At 46.9% G+C, this 20784-nt stretch overlaps 1 protein-coding gene across 1 annotated transcript in view; it reads right to left on the bottom strand.

The window, feature by feature from the left end:
- The window catches only part of LOC111147014 (myosin XVI), a 471268-nt gene that overhangs the window by 38980 nt on the left and 411504 nt on the right, over positions 1 to 20784 (bottom strand). Inside the window, exon 33 of the mRNA XM_022502858.1 lies at positions 1999 to 2157. Within this exon, the coding sequence (XP_022358566.1) occupies positions 1999 to 2157 (159 nt within the window). The remainder of the gene's footprint in view (positions 1 to 1998; positions 2158 to 20784) is intronic.

Here is a 20784-nt window from a genome sequence, read left to right as displayed (position 1 = left end):
AGTTTTGCTTTTTCCGGAACATCACGTGCATGGATCGTACTTGTCCGCTTTGACTCTTCCCTCACTTAGCGCGACGTGCTCGACAGTCACCGTTTCATTGCACAGAAGGGTAGTGCCCCCCGCTTTGTATTTTGCACCATTTATCCATGTGCTAGTCAGCCTGTAAAATGGCCCCAGGGAGCCCACCACGGGGCACTCACACCTCCAAGAGGACTAGAATCTTGGCCAAGAATTGAGCTGCCTCATGAGGGACCCTGAAACCAGGGCACTCAGACCAGCCTCAGCCAGACTCCTGACCCACAGAACGTATGAATTCACCGTCTTCTGTTGAATTAAGCCTCTAAGTTCCGGGGGCAGCGGGCGGGTGCTTTACAGAGCAGGAGACAACCAAGTGATCCAGTCATGGTCCAAGGGTGTCCATTTTGGATGATGGTCAACGATGGCCCAATAAACCCTCGCACACGGGTCTCCTCATGGGCACGGTCTTCCTGCTGTCCGTGTAGCCTCTCTTCTTTCTCCAGAATTCCAGCCACTTTTTCACCCCACCCTTCCTGCCTCCAAACCGTGTTCTGGAATCCCTGATCTTCTCCTGCTTCTTTGTGTCTCCTTCTGTAATGTTCTCATTGATCGTCCAGTTCCTCAGGTTTTTTTTTTTTTTTTTTTTAATGACTGTGTCTAATTAGCTCGAAACTCATCCTCTATTGTAGTTAATTTTATGACTATTTCTCAATTTCAGAATTTCCATTTGACACGTTTTTATAGTTTCCCGTTTCTGCGGATTCTCATTCTTTCATCTCCTTGGGCATAGTAAACACACTTAGCTTCAAGCAAGTGCTTCTGAACTCCCGTCTTCTGGGCTCCCAGGGATGCGCCGCAATGGACGGCTATTTCCGCTTGTTAATTTGTGATCTTGTCTTGTGTCATCATGTGTCTGGTTTTTTGACTGTGTGTTAAACACTAGATTTGAAACATGGTTTGTTACATCCTTTGGAAGCCTCGGATGCTGTCGATGTCCTTTGAGACACAGACATCCACACACATTTCTTCCCAGGTACGTGTGGGCCCTGTCAGTCCTGAAGGACGTCTGTCAAACAGCCGGGGTTGAGATGATTCAGAGCTGAGCTGTGGTTTCTAGATTGGGAACACCCAGCCCTTAGGAGGGACACCTCGAGGCTCTAACCCATGACCTTGGCAGACCCTGGACTTAGTCTGTCCCCACAGTCCAGGAGGGTGTCAGAAATCCAGTCTGGCTTCTGAGCTGGCGTCTACGGACTGGGAGAGTGTGTGGATGTCCCTTGGAGAAGAGCCTAGAATGTAGGCTTCCTTGCTTGGTCCTCCCTGCATTCTAAACCCCCTTCCTCCATCTCTTCCCTGGATCTCAAGGTCGTAATGGTTTTCTAGTGCCTTTAATCAGATTAAACAACAATGGAAATTTTGGCCAGCTTTTCCGGATGTCCTCAGGAAAATCATCCCAACAGCCATGGGCTGCTTTTATGTGTGAGAGAACTAAGTTATTTGTTTAAGCCACTATCAGAATGATTTTTGGATAAACACAGTCTAGCCAATTTCTAGATGATACATTCCTTTATATACACCAGTTAAATACTTAAGGCCAGTTTGGTGTTTACCATAACTTCAGTATTATTTTCCCTCACACTACTCAGGTATGAGAAGAAAAAGGTATTTTTTTTTTTTTAATTAAAAGTACCATTAGAACAACCCCATCTCCTCCTTCTGTTCTGTATAATCTCATTTTATATTGGCTCCCACGTAGCGAATACTCCACAACAATCTTTGAAAAGTCAGCTAACACTGAACACAACTATCATTCTTTAACCCAACCCATAAAATGCTACAATATACCCTCCAGCGAAGTTTATGATCTATGTTCCAGCTTTTAAACCTACTTCATTTTTACGTTTCAAATCCATTCTCCCTAGAAAGTTGACAGAACTTAATACTTTCATCTATTTACTTCCGAGTTTAAAAAGCACTTACCATTTGAGACGGAATTCCCATTTTCAGCAGTGATAGCACTCGAGAGTGAATTAGATAATTGAATTCCATGGTTATTTGCATTTCTATCTTGAGTCTCAGATGCAATTTCTGATCTACCAGCATCCTCTCGGCCAGTGAGGTTCATGTTAGTCTCAAAACCTAAAATAAATTTTAGAAAGGGTTACTCTTTTTGGATAAAATGCACCCACTAATTTAATAAAATAGTAGAAGAAAATAATACAACTCATCAAATGAAACACTAATTGTATTTGAAATAGTAAATCAATAATCATCCTTCATTAAATTTCTGGCCTACAAAATGTTGACCAAATTTTGTCACAGCACTCTCAAACGTAATGGGGAATATTTAGTGGTGTTAATGAATTACATAATTTACTATTTTCAAACATATCTGTACAGAATTTTTGGTGTCAGAGTCTAATAACTTGTCACTAGAGTGCCGTCTGTCTTGAGAATGCTATTTCCTAAAAGAAAAGCGTGGAAATGAATTTATGTTTCACAAGTTTTCTCAATTACTAAATTAAGCAGAGCTGAGACAATCCCTACAGGTTTGAAAAAATAAGAAATACACTTACAGCATCTTACCAACTTTATTATTATCCACTGAGGACTATTAAATCTCAAAACCCTACCTTTGCATTCTGAACACTAACATTACCTAATTGTTCACTGCGTGTCCCCAAGTTGAGTGCTCGGGGATCAATGAGTACAAGAAGCCATCCCCCAAATTAGGCTGAAGAGCCAAATGAAGATTTTTTTTTTTTTTTAACTACGTAGAAATAATAAAGTAAAATGTAACAAATGCCAGGGTTTGGAGCAAAGTCTACCGCATTATCCTGAGGCAGGGTCTATGAATGACCAGAGGGAGCAAAGGAAGCACAGTTGTCCACCAGGGCGTCAGGTGTGGCCCCTGCTACCCCCCTCCCTTGGAGTCACCGTCCCTCCCTGGGGACGGGGGAGCCTGGGACTGGCTCTTGCTTCCCAAGGGATGTCTGGAGGATCCTTGTTCAATATGGACGACGTGGATGTTGCTTCTGGTCTTCAGTGGTACAGAGTGGATTCTGACTGCCTTTCGGTTAGGGCTTTCTGAAGTTTAAGGCTAACAGATTATTCGAAAGAGATAAAAAGCCTAATTTGCTTTATTATACTTTACATGCGACAGAATGGTTTATCTCCAGTGATCCCGAAGGAGGGAGGGAGGAGGAGGGAGGAAGTAGGGGAAAGAATGGAGGGAGGGAGGAAGAGAGGGAAGGAGGAAGAAAGGATGGAGGGAGGGAGAAGGAAGGAATGATGGATGGAGGGGAGAGGAGGAAGGAAGAATATAGGGAGAGAGGGAGGGAAAAAAGGGAGAAGCCTGGCCCTCCAGAGCTTGTCTCTCCAGGTTGGTCTTGACAGGATCCTTTCTACGTCTTGCCTCTATGCTGATCTCCCCTTGCCCTCGAGTCTTACACTCCAACAGCACGACAGGCAACGATCACGTATCCAGACGCTCCACACTGACCCACATTCCCTGCTTTGCCATAGGCACTCCCACCAGCTGGGCTGGCTCCTGTCCTCACCAGTGGGGCTCGTGGTCGGACGAGCCCCAGGGACCTGTCACTTAGAAGTGGAGGGTGCAGCCGGTCTGCCCCGCAGGAAAGCGTGCTGCTGTCCAGAGCAGGAGATGCTGGAGGGATAGAACGGAGACAAAATGGTCAGGCCTTTGAAAACCACGGCAGCTCCTGGATCCCTGCACTTGAAAACAAGCAGAAAAGCGTTGGCTCAAGCAGCGTGCGGAAGAACAGGGATGAGCCTGAGAGCAGCTGATCGGGAGGGACCGTCGGAGTTCTCGGGCTGCCACTGCAAGACTACCTATTCCTTTCGGTCGACTCTCGCTTGCCTTTCAGAGAAATCAACTTAGCAACACGCTTTGGCTGTAAAGTTGTCTCAAGACACAGATGCTGGTCAGCCTCTCTTCGAGCTCCTTTTCTCGCTCTTTGATTCGGTTGTTTATTGAATTCCTATGATGTGTTTGCACTCTTCGTGAACTCCACGTGCCGTAACGACCATGACAAACGGACAGCCGTCGCGCAAGGAGCTGAGGTTCTGTGCCGGTGCAGTGGGTGCTTACCCAAGGCTGGGAACCAGGGCGTCTATCCCTGCGTGAATAGGGACGGTCGTCTTCGCTCCGGCGGGACAGAACTCAGTACTCGGATGCACTGCGTAGACTCTTGCTATAGACAAGATGCTAGCATCCCTCTTCACCAACTTCCGGCTCCTAAACAATTCATGTTTATATAGTCAAAATCTCCAATTTTCCTATTACGGTTTTAAAAATATTTCTCTCATCAGCAGCTTACACTGGAGCCAAGGACTGGTTTTCAACGTGCCGTACTAGTTAGGCGGAGATTCTTACATCACCTCTAAAATTTTCTTTGTATTTCTATCTTAAAAGCATAGGTCTATTCGGGGATGGCTCTGGGTTGGAATAAGGAAAGAAGTCCTTCTTCCAGTAAAACAGAAGAAGCGATGGCCAATCTAACGATAATTATTTACCTTGTTCTGATGATAATCACCAGCTCCTGAGGGTTTAGGAAGTGCCAACCCCCCACCAGACGTGACATCTGATTTTGCCCTGGTTTTCCTGCTTCTGAAGAGCTGTCCCTTTCACACCCATTTTCGAGATGAGGTCCCAGAGGCTCGGGGAGGTTAACCTCCGTGCAAACATTTCAGAATCAGCCGGGTTCAGACAGAGGCACTTGGACTCCACCATCCACCCACACTCATTCTTACGCTTTGGCCCTTCTGTGTAAAGCCTCCCGTCCTTGCATCTGCTGATCTAAAGGGGAAGGCGGCTGCTTCTCTGTGGCTTCCCTGGATCCCCCGTGCCTCGGTGGTAATGAACCGGGAACTGCAGGCTGAACACTGTCCTCCAGCCACCGAACTGGACTTGCAACATCTATACCAACGTCTCCCTTCTAGGGTTATCCTTCCTCATGAATATTAATTGTGGGGGTGGTTCTTGGCTTCCTAAATTCTGTGTCAGCCTCTGCTCATAAACACCCTGGCTCAGAGGGAAATCCAGACACATCCGAGCGCCTGTGCCCCAACTTGCTAATGCCTAGTTTCAGCCACAATGAAGAGCAAAGGCAGAAACCCTCCGCGGTTTGATTTTGCTCCAAAGGGTCTGTTTAGCGAGCAGCTGCCATGTTCCTCATCAAGAAGATGCCCGTGACCCTGGACTCAGGCACGGGAGGAACCCGAGGACCCTGGGATTGAGTAGGGAGCAGTTCCAGTTACAAGGGCACGTACACAAGGTCTGTACTTCAGGGAGGGTCCTGCAAGGAATGATCCAGAGCCAACAAAGTCGTGAGGCCTTGTCATGCCTCCAAGCAGTGGCCCCTGGGATTTTCAGGGTGAAGAAAAGTCGGTCACAGTCACACCAAAAGAAAATACTTGAGGCTCTGAGTGGGTCTAAGCCAACAGGGAGGGAGCGTGTGCGGTGAAATCCCACACAAAGACTGAAGGCGAGTCTGAGTGACTGTGTGTCCCGCGTCTTGTGTGCTCAGAGGTTTGTGGAGCTCGGTGGCACCCACGATGCTGCTCCGTCTGCACACCTGGGCTGTTCCCTCTGAGCCTGTAAACAGGACTTCTCTGTGCCCCCTGCCCGGGGCTGTTTGCACAGGTACGAGAGAAGTGAATCACCCTGGGATCTGACTCAAAGAAAAACGTCGGCCTTTACCCCAGGATATGACAGGTTAATTATGAGCACGCAGTGTGGACACAGTTAGCTCGAATCTTAATCGAGTGGGAGAGTTCTAGCGGATCTGCAAGTGCGGATGCAGGAAAAATTTCAGCTTTGCTGTGTTCGTTTTTTGTTTGTTTGTTGTTGTGGGTTGTTTTTAAAAAAAAAAAAATATATATATATATATATATATATATATATATATATATAAAAAACACTAAACTATCACTCTGGGTGGGTGTTATCCTTTGAAAACTGGTTTTCCATAGAAGGTGATATCGTACCCCGGAATATCTGGGCATGACTGGAGACCTTGCTAGTCCCCACCCCGGAGGAGGGGGCAGTTACTGGTGTCCAAGGGCAGCCAGTCCCTGGGAAGAGGAGTTCCCGCCCAGGAGGCAGCTGGCCTGAGCTGACCACCTTCTTCTGCACCCTAAGTCAGACCATGCCATGTGCCCACTCAGGTCTCTCCACTGGTTTCTGTTTCACTTAGGGAAAACAGAAAAAATAATAAATGAATGATCACCACTAAACTGCTGGAGAAATTTTTGTTTTCTAGAAGGAAACTCCATGTTTTGCAATGAAAACAGTTGACCAATTTACTTACTACGGAATCCGTGGGAATGATTATGGGAGAACCTTGGTAACTGTTTGTCCTCATTCACACGAGATTGCTGACAACATGAAAGGACTTTCACTGTGAACATACCTTTGAGCTTCTAATCTCTGCTTATTTAAAATGATGAGGTAAGGAAAACTTCTCATTGAGTGAGGTGAAAATCTCGTATGTATTCAAAGGGCCAGAGCCGTTTGCTTTCCAGCTGAGCGTTAACATGAGGGGAAGGACGGACTCTGGGACAGCTGACATCTATTCCCGACCCGCAGTGTGCATTCAGGGTTTCACTACCAGTTATCACTGAAGAGTATGTCCTCCATGTCCCACCGATATGGAAGGTTCATGCCTGCTCAGTGTTTAAAAATCTTAACTGTACACGGCTTTGCGACCTGTAATCTCAGAAAACTGCCATCAGTTTGATAACTCTTGGCTCTGGCATCTTGCTGCCTAGAGACAGGAGACAGGAGTCTACAGAGTGATGGTCGTGGACCCCACCCTCACCTGCCAAGGCCATGTCCAAGGCCCAAGCACCAGTCAGTTGGTGGCAGTTAATGGTGGCGGAAGACAGCTTTGGCCAATGTGCACTTTGCTTATTTTCCCGCTTTAAACAAATGCTCCATTCTTTCCCTAAATATTTGTCATCGTACTTATCTTTCTTAAAGACGCCCCGCACCTGCCCCATGGTCTGGAAAACACAATGGTCTGGAAAGCCTTTTTGCTCAGAGAAGAAAGGGGAGGAGAGGACAGAGAGGAAAGGAGGAGAAGGGAGAGAAGAGGTGAGGGGAGAGAGGAGGAGGGAAGGGGAGGAGAAGGGAGGGAAGAGAGGACAAGAGGAGGGGAGGGGAGAAGAGTAGAGAGGGGAGGAGAGGATGGGGGGGAAGGGAGAGGAGAAGAGGGGAGGGGAGAGAGGAGGAGAGGAGGGGAGAGGAGGAGAGGAGGGGAGGGGAGAGGAGAGGAGAGTCTGGTTCTGCACACTCTGTGGGCACATTTGTCACGTATGCACCATCACCAGAGCAGGGCGCCAGCCAATACTTAGGTAAGGGCATAACATAAACTGCATTTTTAAATGTTACTACTCTGGCAAAAAATGTGTCCAGCTGGATGGGGCTGGAGGACAGATCAGAGACAGGAGCTGGGAGCATTTAGACCAGGGAAGAGGCAGGGCTGGGCGGTCAGGACAGTCCACCTTACAGGTCTCTCGGAGCTTAGGGACCGGAGTAAGCACCAGCGAAGTGCCTGGACACAGGACAGTCTAGGGCTGTGCCTGTTGACCTTCAAGTGACAGGGGTACGCCCAAGGGTGAAACTGAGTGGCAATTATTTGAGTCACAGCATTCAATAGGACTGAAAAGAAAACGTGCAGGAAAGACTCAAGCATCTCTTAGTAGGGAGATCTCTTGCAGAGATCGTGTAGAGAGGGGCAGCGGAAGGCGAGAATGGTGAGAGCGGACACAAGCAGGCAGGTGTGGGCGCGATGGTGGGGGGTGGAGGGCAGAGAGAGGCTGACAGCAATGCGTGCCACAGAAAGGTCGCAGAGAATGAGTCAGGAGTGAGCAACAGAGTGTTTCTTTAAGAAGAATGCTTAAACACATCATTTCTTTCTTGGTTACCTTAACTTGAGATAATTTTAGAGTATATTTTGGAAACACAGGAGACAAGATCCAGGTTTCAGTAACGCGGGAGAAAAACAAACTATTGCTGTTTGACTGATTTAATACCGAGAGTGCTATGCAAGGCAGAAAAAATGTGCAAATACATTTTAAACTCATTACTCACGCTGGCTCTAATTCATTCCGCAACTCTATAGGAAAATTCCTCTCCAGAAAGGCTACTGCATGGAGGGAATGCGCTTGTTTTTTCCTCTTTGGCATTAAGGAAAGGTACAAACACAGAGACGCGGCTGGCATAGTCCTTCTACTTCTCAAGTTCTCATTCCTAAAACCTGGGCGTTCCAGCTCAACTGTGCTCACGGACACACATAGATGGTGCGTAACTAACTCAGTTTGGATGGGATCACTTAGACCCCAGATTGGCATCTGGGGTGTGAGTTACAAGGAATAATGTCTAATACACCTCTGATTTTTGTAAAATCCTCTATTACCGCAGGTAAGAACTATAAATAAGGATTGAGTACCCCCACATTGCCCTGCATTCTGCTATAACAAGCTTCTAGGAAGCAAATTAAACTTTAAAAAAAAATACATGCTAACATAACCCAAGCATAGGGCCTGCTGCCTCAGAGGACAAACGTCCAGTGTAAGGACACATCTAGACAGTGTCAGATCCAAGCCTCAGATATGCAGACAGACCCCCACCCCATCCCCGGTGTGGGCCTGTGCCACAAGACACGAGATGGGAGCGGAGCCAGTCTTCCCGCAGCGTGTCCTCTGGCGCGGAGGGCGCGCGCTGCATCTCCGTATGTTTTGTACAGCTCTAACTGACCCCAAACCATGTGCATCGGACCTCGCTGTCCCTTTGCTGATAGTTGCAGAAATGTGTCAAGAGCAGGCTTCAATCTCTAACAGTAAGGGGGGAGCCTGGGGACAGAACACGGGGCTTCCGTGCGATCACCTTTAGGACACAGCCATGTGCCGTAATTCACTTGCATTCCTATAGGAACCCGTTACCTTACGAGACAGAAAAAATAGAGCACCCTAGCAATTGCAAAGGATGGACAGGTTGAGAAAACACAACTGTCCAAGGCTACGGACCTTCAAAGGCTAGCGCCAGCCCCCAGCACACCTTCCCACTTTTTAATGACCTTCAGAAATCGCTACTCTTGAGTAGATCAAAATTCCTCTGGAGTCTTGTTTTAGGCATTTCTTCTGCGGTAGACAGTGCCACCAACACTTATCCTCCGGGCTAAGCGGGGTAGAATGGAAATGCTTCCTTGTCCCCTACTCCTAACTCCTGCCACCCACTCCCCTGCCAAGTGCAAGGAGAGGGTTTGCGCTGGAAACGCCAACTGAATCAGGAAATAGAGTGATATCTTCAACAACATATGTGCTGAGCAGGGGAAGAATATATTGATAGTAAAGCTAAAAAGTGACTGTCAGTATAAATAAGGTTTTTAGAACCCAAAAATGCACAGAAAATTATGTTGTGCCAATTTTCTTTTAAATTTAACTAACTGGATCCTTTCGTGCCCATCTCTTCTGTCCCTGCCGGAACGGGAAACAAATCACGCCGATCCCTTGCCTCTCTGCGCACTCGGGTAGCTTGCCCGTCCTATAATTAGCTGAACATGAACATCTAAACACCACGCTAGCCTGGCCCGGAGACCCATTCCTCATGTATAATTTCATAGGTCATGGGGTTATTTATACGGCCGTTATTTTTACATCTCCCAAGTGCCCGGTTGTAATGTACATCCAGGATCGGGGAACGCGGCGCCTGCAAAGACAGCTCCGTCGGCCCGGGCAGCCCTCGTTAGGGTGAAGGGGTCGTCCTCACTTTCTCCAGAGAGCCAAGGGGAAGAGGATGATCTTCCGCTCTTTGGTCGGGAAGGTGGGGGGCCTGGGACACCTGCGTGGCGTCACGGACGGCGAGCTAGGGGGGCCTGGCATCTCAAGGGAACACAGACAAGCCCCGGGCACCTCCACTGGCGGCCGCATCCTTCCTTACGCGGAGAGCCGCTGCCCACCCCCCAGATCTACAGAACCTCAATGAGCGTTTATTTATTTTTTTAATGAGAATCGTACGGAGTCCGTTTTGTCTCCGGACCCTGGTCACTTCTCTGCAGAGCTAGTCATTGAGTCCCTCCTGCATTTTTAACAGATGATCTGCTTCCAGAATAACTGCTTTGGTCCTTGAGAAAAACTGAATCTCTGTTGCCCCATTTCAGGGATATTAGCTTACGTTCCGCCTTAACCACGACGTTCTAGTCCCTGCTGGCCAGCCCCGATCTCTTCCACAGAAACACCTTTGCATAACCGAAGGCTTTCGGATTCACGGACGGGTCCACGGGACAGGAAAGCTCTAGCTGTGAACACTGATTTCACAGGTGTGGTCGTAGCAGGTTAGAGAGAACCAGGAAAGTCGTCAGCAGTTAAAAAAAAATGCAGTGATGTATGTGGGGTCTTCTCAAAGTCCTTTTTCAGGAGGAATCACAAATTACCCACCTAAATGCTAATAACCACAAGGGCACAGGCCAGGGCCAATGGAAGAGGCCCAACTATGTATCTTAAGCCTTTCGTGCCAACATCTAACTGGGGAGAAACCGGACAGGCCTGGGGCCAGGACCCCCAGGTTGGGGGGGCTGTGCTTGGGAACCCAGCAGGCCCCGGTCGGCCATCATGTCCAGTGGTTACAGAGACATTTCAGTATTTTAACAATAGGATGGTCCCGCTCATCTCTCAAGGAGATGGCGATGAGCCCACAGCTCTGAGGCCTTCAGGAATGAATTAAAAATATCTGTACAGGGGCGCCTGGGTGGCTCAGTGGGTTGAGCGTCTGACTCTCAGTTTCAGCTCTGGTCACAATCTCAGGATCATGGGATTGAGTCCCGCATCAGGGTCCCTGCTCAGTACTGGGTCTGGTTGTCTCTCTCCCCCCATTCATGCTCCCTCTCTCTCTAAAAAATAAAGAAAAACACTTTTAAAAGAATAGAATAAGAAATAAAATTATCTATAGAAATTAAAATTCTTGTCAAAATACTCGATGAGCCACACGGACCGTATTTTAGGTGGCTCCTGGGATTGTGTCCTTTACCCCATTTGGTTTCAAATCCCTCCCGTCCCTCCATATAAATCCCACCTTCTAGACCAGTGTTCCAAAGGACACTACAGGCTGGGAAATCAATTTAGTGGGTCATGATAAGCATTTAAAGATGAAGGAGAATAGAACCAAATGAATAAAAACGCAGCATTTCACAAGCTTTGAGGGTAAGTAGTGTTTCGTGACACCCAAATCGTGTCTTCACGCAAACTGTCTCACACCGCCTGGATACGCTGGAGTTTTCATGTCTCCCCGCTGTGAGCTGCTTCTGAACAGACCCCACATTTCATGGAAAAAAAAACCCATACCACTTAGTACAATGCCTGGCACAAAATAGAGTCCTTGGTGTGTTTTTCGAACAAACAAACAAACAAAATGAGTGAAGCTTGCCTTTCTTACTGGGTGATTTTTCCAAACCTCTTTGAAAACATCAGGCAAACAGCAGGACAAAACACGATTGCCAGTTCCACTGTCTTGCCTGGAGTTAACCTCTACTTTTTCTTAAGTCCTGAGAAGAACTGCACATTTTGGGGCCATTCATAGAATGATTTTATTGTCTGGGGAAAAAAAAAAAAAAAAAGAAGAAGATTTCTCCTGAAGTCATTGCAGACGGTTCCTAGGACGCATTCAATCCTCACAGCAGTGAAAATGTCTCTGACAGCTGAACCACGTTGCTGGGTTTTCTAATGATTCCTTTTCTTTTTTTATGTTTTTATGATCTCTCATCACCAGACGTGAGCTCGGTGCCTCTGTCCTGGGTTACTCCTCAGCCTCTGGAAATCAGACATGATTCCAAGGCTCCGTAAGTGAACTAAGAAGACCCCTCCTTGCACACCGCAGCTACGCCCATGAATTAATGTTAGCAGTTCGAGTTTTACTGTCTTGGATTGACACATAAACAGTTCAATCAACCTCTAGTTGTGCTTGGTGTATGCAGAGGAGATCAGGGTGGCCAGGACACAGCAGACAAACACGGGAAGCGTGGAATGCAGGCTACTGTCCCCGAAATGGAGCAATGTAGGTTATATGTTTCAGGAGTTATTTTTAAAGCAGCTTATCTATTAAAAATCCAAGGAGGACTCTCTTACTAACTATATAGAAAGGTAGTTAAATATCAAGAAATGAAATCGAGTCCATCCAATTCTCATGAAAATAAAATACATACATAAAGAGCCCTTTTGCTCTAGAGGGTCTGGGCTGGGCACTGGTTGTATCCCTAAGAAAGGGTGTGAGAGCCCATAGAAGCATCCAGGGGGAGGGCTCCCCAGCTTTAAGTCAGGGGTTTGTACTCTGATGTGTCCCCTCCATTCTGCTGTGAAGACCAGCCTGGCCCCTTCGGCTGGTGATCTCATCTGAGAACAGGTTAAGCAAATGTAGCTCCAGCGAACAGAGGTGATGTCAGAAGGTAATTTAATAGCTGGGAGCTTTGATTCCCTTTTCAGTTTCATGGAAATGCCTTTGTAGGGCTCACAGCTTTCCCCCACAGCTTTGCTCACGTCTTCTCTCTCAACTTACTTCCTCGTGGATTGTCCATCTTTCCACATCAAAGAATAATTAAACCCAAATCCCAAACGCGCACGTTTGCCTAGGAAATAACCCCATGTACCTAGTGTCTATGTGTCACTTCTTTCATTCTTTAAAAGGACATTTTTCTTTGAAAACTTAGGTTTGATAATGAGCCAGATTTGGGGGCGTGAAGAAGCTCTCTTGTGGGTTTTTTGGCAATTCTGGGTAATGCACAAATTCTCAGGCATCGCGGGACAGTGAGTGTTCTGATGTCAATCTGTGTAAGGTCAGATCTGGCCCATGCCTGCGCTGTCCGGACCCTGCACTTTTTAGGACCTAGTCACCGGAGCGGGGAGCACAAGGAACGAGGCTGCTGTTTACTCTCTTATCACAATGAACATGTGGGATTGCAACAGGCCAGTCATTGCAAACGCTCCGTGTGTGCGTGAGAACGTTGCAGATTTCAAGGAGAAACGAGAAAAAGACGGAAGTAAAAGCCAGAGTAGAAACAAGGCTGTGAAGCTTCGCACACATGTGGGAGGCTGGGCGACCACCGGCGGCTCAGGGAACGGAGCGCTGGATAAAGTGGTACTGCGGAGAGCTAACTCTCAGGTAGTGTGGGCTTTTCTAGGCTAATCTGAGGATTAATCATAAAAATGATTCAAGTCAGCATAAAGGACCTGAATGCCGGTAGGTAATTAAGAAATCCGTTTTCCTCCACCAAGACTCTTAAGGAGGACGAGAACGTGGCATCGATCCAGCCCATCTTTAGGAAAACTTTCCACGCACCATGTCGCTTTTAAGCATTTCTTTACAAAAGGAAGAGAACCCCAGGATGTTGTATTATGTGGCAATAATGAGATGCAGGTTGTCAGGAAGGTCTTTATGAACTTGCTTAAGGAGAGCTGCTGATGCCTCGAGAGGTGAGCACTGGGCTTCTCTCTGGAGGCCCCCGTGGGAGTTTCGTTCACGATCCCGTATACAGACCCACAATACACAACAGCTGCTTGCCTGAACGGGTTGATAGCATGAAAAATATCTACTAGTTATGAAAGATAATCCACTTCTGAAAAGACTGCCTCTTTTTTTTTTCTTCTTCTTCCCAATCCCAGGTACAATAGCTGCTTCTCCCGCCAACAGCGCATCCCAGAACATCCCGGCTGTGCTGGGCTCAGTCCAGAAGGGATGAACCGTTTGTGCAAGACGTGTATCTCTGGTAAGACTGGCATGTGGTGGCTACAGAGGCACAGCCAATACGTTCAGGTAATTTCCCAAGTGATTCAAAGGTTACTTCTTGATCAGGTTGACCGACATAGTTAATTGTCAGAGTCCTCTGCTTGGTTTTGCTCCTGGGTTTCAAAGGATCATGGAGCAGCACGGTCCAGTGGATGTCCATGGTCATGAGACCTGTGGGCTGAATATCTTCCCAACAAGTCCTGATTGCGGGGCAGGGACTGGAGGCCCCACGAGTCTTCTGTCCAGACACGTTTCTACCTTCGCCGTTACCTGCGTCTCTGCTTCCAGACTGACGTGATTCAGAAACTAACAAATTGTTATTGTTTGCTTCTCATTTAGAACGTCACCAAGAGGCGAATGATGGAAGCTTTTTCGAATGTCTTTCTCCTGTCCCAATCCCGGGGGCTGTTGAAAATCACTGAAAAGAAAAAAAAACAAAACAAAAAACAAAAACGTGCCCTCTTCCCACATTTTTTCCTGGTCAGGAGTTTACATTTAACTTCAGAAAGGGATGATTCTCTCAGACATTGACTTTGTATCAGTTAAAATTTTTAATTGTTTGTGGAGACTGGGACTGGCCTCACAGAACAGAAACAGACATTTCTTCCAGGTTTCGGAGAAAGGAATCGTGTCTCATTCCTGACGCTGGGACCAGTTCATTCCCGTCATTATGCGAGAGTCACTTAATCCCTTAAACTCTCAGATCGCTCATTAGCAAATGGGGAGGCCAACACCTGCTTCACTCGCCTCACATAGGGCCAAGGAGGTGGGGACCAAAGAGACATCTGCCTGCTTGGCCAACAGGAAAGAACCATTCGCAGACGCCGGCTATTAATATTATTAACAGAATACCATTAACAAATGTTCCATCGCGTTTCCGAGTATTTTCCATTACAGGAGGTCACATGTGCATACCCAGAATTGCCACTAGCCCTCTGGGTCATCCCCCTCCTCGGGCTCTTTGCAGTCTTTGTGGGGAAGATCCGAAGATCCTGCTGACTTCCCACGTGACGAGGGGACACAATGGAGAGCATTCAGAGCCCTGTCCTGCAGCTTCCAGGTAGAAAGCTCATCCTGCTCTGATCCCATGCAAGGCCAGCAGTGCCCTCTGTTCTCTCTCTGCCTTTTCTGCAGCCTTCACACCTGTGCTCTAACGGGACCATGTACCCTGAGCCCACAGGTCCCCATGCACACGGTTTCTTCTGGCTGCCGTGCCTGTCGTCCTGCTTGTGCACCTGGGGAACTCCATCCTCTCCACACCGATGGCCACTCACCCTGCTCACTGGGCATCCCGGGCGTGAGGCTCTCCCCCACTCCTCCAGCAGCCCCGTGCTAAGCACACTGCGATCAGCACCCTCACCGCCTTGGCCCTGTGCTTCTCCCCGGCCATAGACACTTTGTGACTATACGATGGAGTCTGGGATGCCTCCCCACCAGATCAGGAACAAGCCTAGCACTGGGACTCACGGGCCACTTGGAGCTCAGTTATGGACCCACAAGTAGTTTATGACCTACAGGCTAAAAAGCCTCCCTGCTCCACTAGGATTTCACTCATTGAAACTGGACGGACCCGTCTGCCTCCTATAGTCTGTGAGAGGGCAGGGACAACATGGATTTCTCCATTTCTGGATTCCCAGTAGCAAGCCCGGGGCTTCCACTCCGTACATGTTCGGGGATGAGCTCTGCAAGCTCGTGCAAGTCCCTGCTAAGCCCCCGGTTGCACAATGGCCTGTGTGAATTCTTGGGCATTTCTAAAGAGAAGGTGCTAGAAGTTGGGAAAAGAATGTCACAAACACAACAAATATTAGACATTTAAAAACAACTGTCTGATTCATATCAAAGACAAAGGGCTTTGTGCTCTTAACATAGGTTAGTTGGGCTACGGATCGGTTAATTAGAATTCAAAGCTTATCTAAGCGGAGATGGGCTAAGTATGATTTGGGAAATTAGAAATACCGAAAACACATCCCAAACACAGAGGCTCCCCTGGTTCCTGCAGAGGGGCCGAGAGCTTGGCAAACAAAAGGCTTTTCTCACAGAGAGGCATTGTCTCCTTCTCAGGCTCCTCGGCCTGGGGAAACCCTCACAGCACAGCCTTACCTCCTGGCCACTTGGTGAGAAATAGAGAACCTGCCTGTCTGGGATGTTAAGCTCGTCTTTACTCATTTGGAAAATAAGGGGCATTGAGTGTTGACTTCAGATGGTTCCAGAATGCGGAGGAACGCCTTGCTTTCATGAGAGGCAGGCTCTCAGGTGAGGCGGGAAGGTGGACAGCGGCACGTCAGGCAACTATGTGTCTGTCTGTCCACGCCCTTCATGATTTTCAAGACGCCTCAGGCCACCCCTCTACCTCTTGCCCTCCACCCCCCGAAATAAATCATGACAGAGAGAAACGGTGCAGGGAGGGAGGAGGACCACCGGCCCTGCACGGGACAAAGTGCTAGGAGAACCCCAGGAGAGGCAGGAAGCTGTGGGGATGCCAGCCTCTGCGTCCTGTTCTGGGAGGCCGAGATTTGCATGAGGCACAGCAGTTTCTTCTGCTGTGATCTCATTAGAATGCGTCAGATGCCGAACGGAGACGGTGTCCAAACTTGGGCTTCCAGCGCAGGCAGAGAATGGCAGCTTCTAGACATCGCCCTCCAGCAAGTCAGACTCCTGCCAGTGATTTCATGACATTTCGGTGATTTTAAAGCACTCTTCTTGTTACTAAACAATGAATAAGTAACTACTTAATTTGGCATGGAGGCATCTAAACCTTATAAAATATTGATTTCAGAAGTGACTGTATGTTTTTTGGAATGTTGGTCTTTTATTCTCGGTTCTGTTTGGGTGTCATATTTAGAGACCCACCCTTTCTAATTCTATTTTCTCTTTCATGGTGGTACAAGGGGCTGCCGGTGCCCACCGCCCACCTCACTGGCTTCAGTGTTCTTTCGGGAGAAGCTCACCCGAGAGTCATCTAGTCTCTGTTGTGAAAAGTGATATTCGGTTTCCAGAGACAGGTTTCTCTCACGTCAGGGAAGGCTGAAATGGATCCACTGGTCTGGACAGATTGAAGTGATGTCAGAGTAAATCTTCTATTGTTTTCTAAAGGACTTTTAAAATAATTTGTAAATATTTATTAATAAATGATTTGACACTGGAATGCACTGCACATCAATCCAGTGCGGAAGGAGAGGGCTGGACAAGCCTGGGGATGAGGCAGGTTGGGCCACGGAGAGAGTCCGTTCATCCAGTCCCTCGACGTCTGTGAATGTCTGATATTTTCCATAAGGCCAACTTTAAAAAGAGAACTCCCTTTTAAACAAATGTCCCAATGGGATAAAATACTGAACTGTGAAAATTCAGCGATAGAACACTGATTTAAAACTCAAAATATTCTTACTCAGAATGTTTATGCAATAAAATAAATGCAAATGTAAATGTAAATGCAAAAGAATAAAATGAAATGAACAGTGATTTCCATCTGGGCTAGGTGAGTCTCTTTAAGTAAAAATGACTCAAGGGCTAGGTCTAGTAAATACAGTCATATGGCAAATTGCTTTTTTTTTTTCCAGGTAGTTTTTCGTCAACTAGGTATTTAATAAACACCTACTCTATGCAAAGAAATGCTGTACATTTTCTGTTGTCATTTACATCATTTTTAACCACCTACTTATATCTTATAAACTATGGATGCACAATATCAAAAGTCATAAGACAATTTTGGCAGAAATATTCTGCACACCAGACTTTTCCTTAATTCAGTGGGGCTCTCCTCCTTCCTTCTCCAGATCTCCAAGGTGTGCCACATTTTTGTCAAAGTCCTATCATCCTGGTCTCTGCTCATTTTGTTTCCGTTCTGGATAAACTCAGCCGGACAGCGGGACACCGTCTGGAGCAATGGAGCACCCTAGTGGTCTACACGAGCCAATGGATCTCTCCTTCCCTTCACGTTCGGTCTCGTGATTTTTGAAACTAAGCAACCAGAAATCTCTGGCATAATAATATTAGTCATGTTATAATATCAGATGAAGCACATTTTGTGAAAGAAAGGGATAACTGCTGCATAGATCATTAAACTTTTAGTCACTCTAGATGCTAAGGGCCAAGCGGCCCACATACAATATTCCAAAACTGGATACGCACTCTGGAGCTGTCACGTACCTGTTGGGCATTTTTAAATTTGTAAAACCCTTTTCTCCACCCCAACTCTAGGACTCCAGTGCGAACGACTCAACCCTTGTCCTCTGTCTCCTGCTGCCTGAGGCCCCCCACGCAGGGAGATAAGTCATGGCGCTCGCACGGTAGGATGGCACTGAGGGCCCGGGGGTCCTCTCTGGGCCTCATTTTTCCCAACTGTGAGACGGGGATAATAGTAGCAGACAGCTTCTCATCTTGAGAGAACTAGCTGGGTCATGAAAACAGTAACTATAAGCACTATGGCCATTGTCTGCCACCACTATTCCTCTGGGGCTGCGGGCCGGTCGCCATCCACAGCCTTCTGTCTGCATGCCACTCATCCTGAACTCTTAGAGTCTGAGGGACTTCATATGCCTCAGGTGGCATGCCCTCAAGTCAACAGCAAATCAACCGTTTGGGGGAAGATAATATTTGTGAAATCCTCCAAGTCTGCGGAAGTGAGGGAGCAGAATTACATACCCAAGGGCTTCATTGCTACACACGACTCACTGTCCTTTCTACTTAACTGGAAATGCCCACAGTAGGGTAATAGTGAGCCGTGTCATCTCCTCAAGGTCGCTTTCCAAAGAAGCAAGGGGGATATTCTGAACGCTTCTGCAAAATTTGCAGAACAATTTCCCCGGACAACAACTGCACGAAATGAACTGTAATTAATTCAGGTGCCCGGAGGGTGAGTTTGCCACCCACTGAATTACTTGGTAAGAAAGCCATTTCAGGTGAAAATAAGAATATCTTTAAATATAAAGAGGGTAAAGTAGACGATTTAAAACCTTAAAGGGAAGAAATCCCAAGACTACAGTAAATCGTTAATAAGGGCCATTCAATTCATTCAGAAGAAAATGGATTACTGACTCTGGGATCCAACTGTGTAAACCTTAATCATCAGGGAGCAGCTCTGGTGATTAGCTTCAGCACGAAGCCCGCTCTTCCCCCACGTCTTATCTTTAGCCCCCTTTATTCTAAAGGAATGACCTGTAAGATCCCACGAGAACATGACATGTGAACGCACAAACCTATTTCCCACATCGCGGACCATCAAGAACCCCCCAGCTCTCAAACGTGGAGTTGTAACTCCTGCCATCTGGTGTGCGGGGACCACCCGGTCTCCTACTGTTCCATTTGCGGTTATGACAGCTACTGTGCTGGGGCAGAAGTTGCTAATTCATGTATTTATGAGAAAGTCATATGTGGTTCAAGACAATTTTTTCAAATGAAGAGTGTTTGGTAAAAGCCCACAGTAGAAAAGTAGTTTATAATCATAGATGTGAACTAACAGTGTTGTACTCGAGGTTTCGATATGTGTTCTCAAAAACTGGCTAATGCCACCACAGGGAAATATAATTAGCAAATTCACACACCACGCCTGGAGGCCCTGCTATATTCCCCACTACAGAGTCCTCAGCTAAGGGATTTCCAGATGACGAGGTGCACCCAGAAATCCATTCACTTCGCTTTTCTGAGCAGAGTCAAGAAGAATTCACCCAATTCCTAACTACGGTAAAATGAGCTTTATGAGGTTTTAATTAACTTTTCGTTCCAAAAGCAAATATTAATTTGTTCATTTTATACTTTTCTCATAGATTCCATTTTGTTCCTTCAAATACAACACATAGGGGCACCTGGGTGGCTCAGTGGTTTAAAGCCTCTGCCTTCAGCTCAGGTCATGATCTCAGGGTCCTGGGATCGAGCCCCACATCGGGCTTTCTGCTCAGTGGGGAGCCTGCTTCCTCCTCTCTCTCTGCCTACTTGTGATCTCTCTCTCTGTCAAATAAATAAATAAAACTTAAAAAAAATACAAGATATGACTTGTGAAATTCTAACATTCTTCTACTTACAAAGACAACTTCATATATTAATGGATCTATACTTAAGAAATCATTAGCAAAATAAACAATTAGTGTATTTGTCTGAAGAATAAATAAAGAGTAGTTTATTTATTCATTTGCTAAGAGTTCTTACCTTGATCTACTTTTCACTTATTCAGATGGCTTTCTAGATTTTCTAGAGTTTTTGTAATTTTCCTGAATGGAAAAGTTATTTTCCTAATCAGATGATGAAAGCAAACATGTTTATGTATTTTCTTTTGGAGAGACAGCAGGTTAATGTGTATATAAAAAGTTACATCATTAGGCAACATTTTACTTCCAATCCTACCACCTGACCTCGAGAAGGCCTTTAACCTCTTCACCTGGAATTTTCCCATCCCAGCCTATAAAGCGAGGTTGTTAATAGTTACTGTTTACCTGGAGGGGTGGGTATTAATGGATCATGACTGAAGAGACCGGTTAGAACTTCCTTAAGGGGTTAAAATGCTCCTTGGGTGGTACACAAGCAGAAGGACAATCATTCATCCAAAGCGACGTAAAGGTGAACTGTGTTAAGTACAAGGTAGTGATGGACAGGTCTTCACCCCAGACACCCGGCCCGGAAAGGAGATGGACAGCCAGACAGAAGGACACTCAGGCATTCACGGTGAACCCCGAATCAAATGGGAATCGGCCAGATAACGCCACAAAAATACCACTTTCGCGTCGGAAGGGAGCATTATCCGAGAAAAGAGAACGGGAGCTCAGATTTAATCTTGCTCTAATACTTACACGTCATGAAAACGTACTGAACCCCGCTTAGGTACTACGTGTTTTTAGATCAGGAGCCTTTCGGTGCGAAATGGACACAGGCATTCTCACCTACTGGACCACATGGGCCACCTTCGATGTTTTAAGCTGCCGTCTGCTCGGAACGGCCCCCCCCGCCCCCCCAGCAGCGTGTGCATGTGGTGCGTGCGC

This window comes from Enhydra lutris, unplaced genomic scaffold (genome assembly GCF_002288905.1).
Source record: "Enhydra lutris kenyoni isolate GAN:26980312 unplaced genomic scaffold, ASM228890v2 scaffoldscaffold15, whole genome shotgun sequence".
NCBI classification, from domain to species: Eukaryota; Metazoa; Chordata; class Mammalia; order Carnivora; family Mustelidae; genus Enhydra; species Enhydra lutris.
This window is presented reverse-complemented; position numbering and strand designations above follow the sequence as displayed.